General features: G+C 44.8%; 1 protein-coding gene across 1 annotated transcript in view; it reads right to left on the reverse strand.

Moving 5' to 3' along the window:
• Window positions 1–6,593, reverse strand: part of LOC133550613 (tyrosinase-like) — a 13,082-nt gene extending 6,489 nt beyond the window's left edge. The window contains exons 1-2 of the mRNA XM_061896550.1: window positions 5,720–6,593; window positions 3,339–3,555 (exon numbers count right to left, since the gene is read on the reverse strand). Coding sequence (XP_061752534.1) covers window positions 3,339–3,555; window positions 5,720–6,541 — 1,039 coding nt within the window. The 5' untranslated portion in view covers window positions 6,542–6,593. The remainder of the gene's footprint in view (window positions 1–3,338; window positions 3,556–5,719) is intronic.
• Window positions 6,594–10,000: the final 3,407 nt, after the last annotated feature.

Below are 10,000 nucleotides of genomic sequence, written 5' to 3' on the forward strand. Positions count from 1 at the left end.
GAAAAGTTAAATAAAATCCTACTAAATATATTTGAGATCCGAAAGGTTCCCCACTCATGAAGTGATGCATTTTTTTTTTTAAACTCTTAACACTTAAATTTCAAGATCAACTTCCGATATATCTGTCGATTTTAAGTTTGAACTATTATTTTGTTTGTTTTATGCTCTTTTGTCAAAACTTTGATGTTTTTATATGGCAGCCACACAACATATGCAATATTTTTTCCACATAAAACATTTTAAAGTGATAATTTGTAAGTAATAATTCATTATAATATAGATTTTTTTGTCCTTTTTTTTTGAGCAATGGAAAAAAAAGAAAATAAACACAAAAGGAGAAAAAAAAAAACAGCCTGCATGGCAGCTTTGTGTCAACATTGCCACTTTTTCTCATAAAATTTCACCTCATTCCACTTTTTTTAAATGTTTTATTTTTATTTTTGCAGTACTATTAATTTAGCAATTTTTAGCTCCGGGCCGCAAATGGCCCCCGGCCCGCACTTTGGACACCACTGACATAACATGTAATGGTGGTTCTTTGGTCAAAATGTTTTATAGATGATGTTTTTCAAGCCTCTTCCTGACAGTCTCTTCCGGATGCGCCATTTTGTAGGGGGTCTTATTTACGTAGCTCATCTTCGACAGCGTCTTCTCCCTTTTCATCTTTGTTGTAGCGGTGTAGCGTGCAAGGACGGGAGTGGAAGAAGTGTCAAATGATCGAGCTAAATGTTTTTATGACATTCAGACTTTACTTCAATAAATAACAGAGTGCAACTAGTGCAACAACAACAAAGCCAGAAATGTGTCCCGTAAAAAACTGTGCGACCGTAACTCTCTAATGACTCAAGATCCTTGGGTGAATAATGTAAATTCACGACACCGGTATGTTTTAGCGCTTTCATGGCAAGTTTACTAACGGATATAAGTAAGAACTTTACAATAATTTACTTTAGAAATGGCAAGAGCAGAGGATGAATGTCCCATAAAAAGAAGAAGCTATTTGACTATGGTGTCTACACGGACTACAAAGACGGACGCACGCAAATTTTCAGGAATTATGCAGATCCCAATTAATGATCAGCAGGTACCAGAAGCAAAGAAAAGTTTATTTTGCATAACTGTCAGGTTCAAACTCTGATGACATCTATTAAACAAGACAAGAAGCAAATCATTAAACAGAGACGGAATCCAGCACCCCCCGCAACCCCAAAAGGGACAAGCGGTATAAAATGGATGGAATTCAATTTGGCTCGATTTGAGGAGAGACGTCTGGTCTGTACCCTCGTACAGTCTCCAGCACGCTCTGCCAAAAGATTGCCAGCCTCCTCCTTTATTTGGACTTTCCTTGACCACATGTCAACAGCTGCTTCCAAAGGGACGGGGTCCTAAACAGTTCACGGAAAAGGTCCTAAACAGTTCAAATAAGAAGTTCGTAAAAGAGTTTTAAAAAAGTCGTCTGGAACTTGGGCAGATCTTGCCTTCTCTCCACTTTGTAGTTCTTGGGTTAAAACAATATCTTTGTGTTGATTACAATACATGAAAGAAACAAACACCTTCATGTTGCTTCCTCCATACACAGTGGAGTCTTACAAGCCTTCTTGGTAGGTTCAAAGGCAACTTTTGGTCTTCTCACCGGGAATTAATTTCAACAAAAAGTTTTAGTGATAACTTGGATAAAATTATTCTACAAAACGCCAGATAATGTCTTACCTTATACACCCATCGGAGTAATACTCGTATGTTGAAGCACAGTACAATCCATCAAGCGGTGCTTACCAAAGTCGTACTAAAAACATTTTGATCAATTTTTGAGCGCCGTGTGTAATGTTCTATATTTTCAATGGTAAAAGTTGGTGTTGTTCACTTGAGTCATATTGCCGTCTACACGTATCTCTTATGTGTGACTGCCATCTACTGGTCACACTTATCAAATTGTACCAAATAAAATAGCTTCTCTTTACGAAGGGGGACCGGAGGGTGTGTTCCAACTATGGTGGGATCACACTCCTCAGCCTTCCCGGTAAGGTTTATTCAGGTGTACTGGAGAGGAGGCTACGTCGGATAGTCCAACCTCGGATTCAGGAGGAACAGTGTGGTTTTCGTCCTGGTCGTGGAACTGTGGACCAGCTCTATACTCTCGGCAGGGTTCTTGAGGGTGCATGGGAGTTTGCCCAACCAGTCTACATGTGCTTTGTGGACTTGGAGAAGGCATTGGACCATGTCCCTCGGGAAGTCCTGTGGGGAGTGCTCAGAGAGTATGGAGTACCGGACTGTCTTATTGTGGCGGTCCACTCCCTGTATGATCAGTGCCAGATCTTGGTCCGCATTGCTGGCAGTAAGTCGAACACATTTCCAGTGAGGGTTGGACTCCGCCAAGGCTGTCCTTTGTCACCCATTCTGTTCATAACTTTTATGGACAGAATTTCTAGGTGCAGTCAAGGCGTTGAGGGGTTTTGGTTTGGTGACTGCAGGATTAGGTCTCTGCTTTTTGCAGATGATGTGGTCCTGATGGCTTCATCTGACCGGGATCTTCAGCTCCCGCTGGATCGGTTCGCAGCCGAGTGTGAAGCGACCGGAATGAGAATCAGCACCTCCAAGTCCGAGTCCATGGTTCTCGCCCGGAAAAGGGTGGAGTGCCATCTCCGGGTTGGGGAGGAGACCCTGCCCCAAGTGGAGGAGTTCAAGTACCTAGGAGTCTTGTTCTCGAGTGGGGGAAGAGTGGATCGTGAGATCGACAGGCGGATCGGTGCGGCGTCTTCAGTAATGCGGACGTTGTACCGATCCGTTGTGGTGAAGAAGGAGCTGAGCCGGAAGGCAAAGCTCTCAATTTACCGGTCGATCTACGTTCCCATCCTCACCTATGGTCATGAGCTTTGGGTCATGACCGAAAGGATAAGATCACGGGTACAAGCGGCCCAAATGAGTTTGGGTCTCTCCCTTAGAGATAGGGTGAGAAGCTCTGCCATCCGGGAGGAACTCAAAGTAAAGCCGCTGCTCCTCCACATGGAGAGGAGCCAGATGAGGTGGTTCGGGCATCTGGTCAGGATGCCACCCGAACGCCTCCATAGGGAGGTGTTTAGGGCACGTCCAACCGGTAGGAAGACCCAGGACACGTTGGGAAGACCCAGGACACGTTGGGAAGACTATGTCTCCCGGCTGGCCTGGGAACGCCTCGGGATCCCCCGGGAAGAGCTAGACGAAGTGGCTGGGGAGAGGGAAGTCTGGGCTTCCCTCCTTAGGCTGTTGCCCCCGCGACCCGACCTCGGATAAGCGGAAGAAGATGGATGAAAGTATTTTAAATCTGAAAAATATGGCAAGTTCATTAAAGGTTCCCTGACCTTCTATGGTGTTCCTGAAGCTCATGTTGGCCGTGCGGTCCATGGCGCCCGTGTCGTAGTTGGCCAAGCTGAGGGTGAACGCCACGTCGGCGGAGGTGGGCAGCCGCTCCACCACACTGCGGTTGTGGTTACCCGGGTTGCGCAGCAAGGGGCCCTCCGCCCGGGCGTCGCACAAGACGCCCCGGTCGTTGTAGTCCTGCGCTTGGGAGCACAGCACCTGGTGGCGCAAAAAGTACATTTTGTTGTACAAACCCCGTTTCCATGTGAGTTGGGAAATGGTGTTAGATGTAAATATAAACAGAATACAATGATTTGCAAATCCTTTTCAAGCCATATTCAGTTGAATATGCTACAAAGACAACATATTTGATGTTCAAACTCATAAACTTTATTTTTTTTTGCAAATAATAATTAACTTAAAATTTCATGGCTGCAACACGTGCCAAAGTAGTTGGGAAAGGGCATGTTCACCAGTGTGTTACATCACCTTTTCTTTTAACAACACTCAATAAACGTTTGGGAACTGAGGAAACTAATTGTTGAAGCTTTGAAAGTTTCTTGTTTTCTGTAGAGCTTCAGTCCTTCAACAGTCCCGCATCTCCGCTGTCGTATTTTACGCCTCACACATTATCCATGGGAGACATGTCTGGACTGCAGGCGGGCCAGGAAATTACCTGCGCACTTTTTTTAAGAAACCACGCTGTTGTAACACATGCTGAATGTGGCTTGGCATTGTCTTGCTGAAATAAGCAGGGGCGTCCATGAAAAAGACGGCGCTTAGATGGCAGCATATGTTGTTCCAAAAGCTGTATGTACCTTTCAGCATTAATGGTGCCTTCACAGATGTGTAAGTTACCCATGCCTTGGGCACTAATGCACCCCCATACCATCACACATGCTGGCTTTTCAACTTTGCGTCGATAACAGTCTGGATGGTTCGCTTCCCCTTTGGTCCGGATGACTCGATGTGGGATATTTCCAAAAACAATTTGAAATGTGGACTCATCAGCCCACAGAACACTTTTCCACTTTGCATCAGTCCATCTTAGATGATCTCGGGCCCAGAGAAGCCGGCGGCGATTCTGGATGTTGTTGATAAATGGCTTTCGCTTTGCATAGTAGAGCTTTAACTTGCACTTACAGATGTAGCGACAAACTGTCTTTAGTGACTGTGGTTTTCTGAAGTTTTCCTGAGCCCATGTGGTGATATCCTTTAGAGATTGATGTCGGTTTTTGAGGGATCGGAGGTCACGGTCATTCAATGTTGGTTTCCGGCCATGCTGCTTTCTCCAGATTCTCTGAACCTTTTGATGATATTATGGAGCGTAGATGTTGAAATCCCTAAATTTCTTGCAATGTCACTTTGAGAAAGGTTGTTCTTAAACTGTTTGACTATTTGCTCACGCAGTTGTGGACAAAGGGGTGTACCTCGCCCCATCCTTTCTTGTGAAAGACTGAGCATTTTTTGGGAAGCTGCTTTTATAGCCAATCATGGCACCCACCTGTTCCCAATTAGCCTGCACACCTGTGTGATGTTCCAAATAAGTGTTTGATGAGCATTCTTCAACTTTATCAGTATTTATTGCCACCTTTCCCAACTTCTTTGTCACGTGTTGCTGGCATCAAATTCTAAAGTTAATGATTATTTGCAACAACAAAAAAATGTTTATGAGTTTGAACATGAAATATGTTGTCTTTGTAGCATATTCAACTGAATATGGCTTGAAAAGGATTTGCAAATCATTGTATTCTGTTTATATTTACATCTAACACCATTTCCCAACTCATATGGAAACGGGGGTTGTATATAACTATGTATATTGCTACTTTTGAAAAATTAATAATGAATCAAAATCAATGTTGTTATGAAATATTGACATATTTAAGTCTCCAATTACTTCACATCAAATAATACACTTTGGAATATTTTGGGAGGAAAATATTGCATATTTTGTGATTTTGCCTTAAAAAAAAAGAATGTTTTGTTTCACAAAAAGGGCCTACAAAAACTGAAAAATAATAAAAAACGAATTATATTTATATAGCGCTTTTCTCTAGTGACTCAAAGCGCTTTACATAGTGAAACCCAATATCTAAGTTACATTTAAAGCAGTGTGGGTGGCACTGGGAGCAGGTGGGTAAAGTGTCTTGCCCAAGGACACAACGGCAGTGACTAGGATGGCGAAAGCGGGAATCGAACCCGCAACCCTCAAGTTGCTGGCACGGCCACTCTACCAACCGAGCTATACCGCCCATATTCAACTGAATATGGGTTGAAAAGGATTTGCAAATCATTGTATTCTGTTTATATTTACATTTCCCCACTCATATGGAAACAGGGTTTGTACAAATGTAAAATGTTGAGGTTTTATTTCACTGACCCTCCAAGACGAGAAGACAGAACCAGGACTTAGCAAGCCGGGGTCCCGCGTGCTTTGTCCCCCCATCAACTCGTCCGTGCACACGTCACATTGCTGCGTGTCCCTCCAGTCCCAGTAGGGAATGGAGAAGCCGGCGTCCCCGACCAGCCGACCGATCTCTCGTTCCCAATGCAGGAGGTAAACCCGATGCCAGGGCAGGAACGCCGGCGCCCAGTGGGCAAAGTCCACGTCCGTCCACACCTTGCCCGGCCCGCCCAGCAGAGCGTCGCGGGACACGTAGTAATGCATCCACACGAAGACGTCGTACACGGACACGTTGGCGAACATGGGGTTGGAGCCGCCCTCCATCTCCTGGTAGGTCCCCGTGGGCACCACGTAGTCGCTGCTGACCGTGGTCTTGGCCAGGTTCAGGTAGGACACCAGTCGGAGTTTCTCGCGGCGGGACAAGTGGAATATGTTCCTCCTGAGGGATTCCCGTCTCTGCTCGCACTTCTCGCCAAAGTAGCCAAACTTGCAGTCTCCGCAGTCGAAACCCATGAAGTCTCCCGTGCACCGGCAGGTGCGGTTAAAGAAGACCGAGGGCCACTTCTCCCGATCGTCCACGCCGCTGAAGGGAAACTGGGGGCCGTCCGGGGCGTCCGATACCTCCACGTCTCGGCAGGAGCCCCGGCCGGTGCTGGCCCCGCAGGCCGAGCCGTCCCCGTCCCAAGGCGGGCAGCACTCCTTGGCGAGCAGGGCTTGGCGGGTGGCGCAGGGGCGAGGGAACTGTTGGAGGGAGGGCGCCCAAACCAGCGTGAAAGCGACGACCGCGACCCGCCACATCACTAAGTCCTCCAGGATACACTGCCACGCTTCCACTTGTCAAGACTTAAGACTTCTGTGTTCTGCCCGAGACCCCTCCTCTTTGTCGAGCCGGTCACATGCCGCTTAACCTCAGGACGAGGCTTACTTCATTCACAACCAGACCAGCTCAAATGTATACAGATTTGGGGCAGTTTTCCATATTTGTTGAGGTACTGAATTTGGGTTTTTGCATGAAATAATCAACATTATTAAAAAGGTGGGATTCCAAATAAGTTTGGTGCGAGTCAAAGAATGTTTGTGCCTGAATCGCCTCCCAAACCCCGCAGAGAACTAATACCTCCTGACAAAGTCCACATGATCAAGCAAGACAGTGGGAGGCAAAGGGGCTCCAGCAACAGACTCATATTTGTCCATCATGCGCCCCATATGTCCCCGCATAGACTCCACAGGCAAATACTCCAAACTAAAGTTCCGGGGAATTTACAGAAAGTATTCCTCAGGCCTTTTAGCGTATGTGTCGTCAACACTTCTCCTAGGGGGAGCCTGATGAACCCTCAGTGGGACATGGGATTTGAACCATATTGCTTTTAGGGACTTACTGCCAAAAACATTACTCAAAGTTCCTCTGCTCTTTTGGAATCTACTTCCAAGTTTTGGTCTGAAATCACAGAACGGTCTGATGTCATCGGATGGATTTTAGGCAATGAGGCGTGTGAACAGCATGCGAGGCTTGTCCACCAGACGGCGCTGCAGGAACATACATATATGAGTGTGTGTGTGTATATATATATATACATATATATATATATATATATATATATATATATACATATATATATGTATATGTATGTGTATGTATTGGGGCGGTTTAGCTCGGTTGGTAGAGTGGCCGTGCCAGCAAATTGAGGGTTGCGGGTTCGATTCCCGCTTCCGCCATCCTAGTCACTGCCGTCGTGTCCTTGGGCAAGACACTTTACCCACCTGCTCCCAGTGCCACCCACACTGGTTTGAATGTAACTTAGATATTGGGTTTCACTATGTAAAGCGCTTTGAGTCACTAGAGAAAAGTGCTATATAAATATAATTCACTTCACTTATATGTATTAGAGATGCGCGGATAGGCAATGACATCATCCGCAACCGCATCACCCAAGTCGTCATCCACCTGCCGTCCACCCCAGCGGGTGTATAAAATAGTCTGGTGTGTCATGGATACAAAGGATTCTGGGTATGTGTTGTGTTGCGTTTATGTTGTGTTACTGTGAGGATGTTCTCCCGAAATGTGTTTGTCAATGTTGTTTGGTATGGCTTCACAGCGTGGCGCATATTACTAAGAGTGTTAAAGTTGTTTGTATCACAACCATTAGTGTACTCTGCGTCACCCAGTATGCCTTGCAGTCGTGTGCGTGTTGCCACGGAAACCACACACAACATGATGCTGGACTGACAAGCAGACTTAGGCCGGTTTTGAACATGGATTTTTTTACAATGCAGCCAGTTCAGTTGTAGTTTCGTTCTGCATAGCCTCCCCTAAGCTACAATGCCTTTTCTTAAGGGCACTTACCTTTTGTTTATTTTTGGTTCAACCATAAGACACCTTTTTACCTGCATTTACTAAGCAATTAGCTACCAGCTGCTACTTACTTTGTTTTAGCAAACAAGAATATTTCAGTTGTTTTTATCCTTCCTTTAGGGGACATTGTTGATCGTCATGTCATGTACGGATGTACTTTGTGGACGCCGTCTGCTCCACACGCTGTAAGTCTTTGCTGTCGTCCAGCATTCTGTTTTTCTTCACTTTGTCGCCAGTTCAGTTGTAGTTTTGTTCGGCATAGCCTTCCATAAGTTTCAATGCCTTTTCTTAAGGGCACTTACCTTTGGTTTATTTTTGGTTCAAGCATTTGACACCTTTTTACCTGCATTTACAAAGCAGTTAGCTGCCAGCTGCCACCTACTTTGTTTTAGCAAACAAGAATATTTTAGTTGTTTTTATCCTTCTTTCAGGGGACATTGTTGATCGTCATGTCATGTACGGATGTACTTTGTGGACGCCGTCTGCTCCACACACTGTAAGTCTTTGTTGTCGTCCAGCATTCTGTTTTTCTTCACTTTGTCGCCAGTTCAGTTGTAGTTTTGTTCGGTATAGCCTTCCCTAAGTTTCAATGCCTTTTCTTAAGGGCACTTACCTTTTGTTTATTTTTGGTTCAAGCATTTGACACCTTTTTACCTGCATTTACAAAGCAGTTAGCTGCCAGCTGCCACCTACTTTGTTTTAGCAAACAAGAATATTTCAATTGTTTTTATCCTTCTTTTAGGGGACATTGTTGATCGTCATGTCATGTACGGATGTACTTTGTGGACGCCGTCTGCTCCACACGCTGTAAGTCTTTGCTGTCGTCCAGCATTCTGTTTTTCTTCACTTTATCGCCAGTTCAGTTGTAGTTTTGTTCGGTATAGCCTTCCCTAAGCTTCAATGCCTTTTCTTAAGGGCACTTACATTTTGTTTATTTTTGGTTCAAGCATAAGACACCTTTTTACCTGCATTTACAAAGCAATTAGCTACCGGCTGCCACCGACTTAGTTTTAGCAAACAAGAATATTTTAGTTGTTTTTGTCCTTCTTTCAGGGGACATTGTTGACTGTCATGTCATGTACGGATGTACTTTGTGGACGCCGTCTGCTCCACACGCTGTAAGTCTTTGCTGTCGTCCAGCATTCTGTTTTTCTTCACTTTATCGCCAGTTCAGTTGTAGTTTTGTTCGGTATAGCCTTCCCTAAGCTTCAATGCCTTTTCTTAAGGGCACTTACATTTTGTTTATTTTTGGTTCAAGCATAAGACACCTTTTTACCTGCATTTACAAAGCAATTAGCTACCGGCTGCCACCGACTTAGTTTTAGCAAACAAGAATATTTTAGTTGTTTTTGTCCTTCTTTCAGGGGACATTGTTGACTGTCATGTCATGTACGGATGTACTTTGTGGACGCCGTCTGCTCCACACACTGTAAGTCTTTGCTGTCGTCCAGCATTCTGTTTTTCTTCACTTTGTCGCCAGTTTAGTTGTAGTTTTGTTCGGCATAGCCTTCCATAAGCTTCAATGCCTTTCCTTGAGGGCCCTTACCTTTTGTTTATTTTTCAGTTTAAGCATTAGATACCTTTTTACCTGCACGCTGCCTCCCGCTGTCATCTGCATATTGTGATCACGACAAAGCTGCTAGCTACCTGCTGCCACCTACTGATATGGGAGAGTATTACACGGTTACTCTGCCAAGCTCTAGACAGCACCGACAACAACAACAAGAAATCATTTTTGCAGACTATAATTACTGGTTTGCAAAAAAAAAATTTTGACCCAAATATGTGAAATTAGATCATCTCCCACGGCACACTGGTGTGCCGCGGCACGGTGGTTGAAAAACCCTGCTCCAGTCTACACCATAAATACTGACAGGCACCAGCTGTTTTTTTTTTGTTTTTTT

Source organism: Nerophis ophidion, linkage group LG04 (assembly GCF_033978795.1).
Source record: "Nerophis ophidion isolate RoL-2023_Sa linkage group LG04, RoL_Noph_v1.0, whole genome shotgun sequence".
Lineage (NCBI taxonomy): Eukaryota > Metazoa > Chordata > Actinopteri > Syngnathiformes > Syngnathidae > Nerophis > Nerophis ophidion.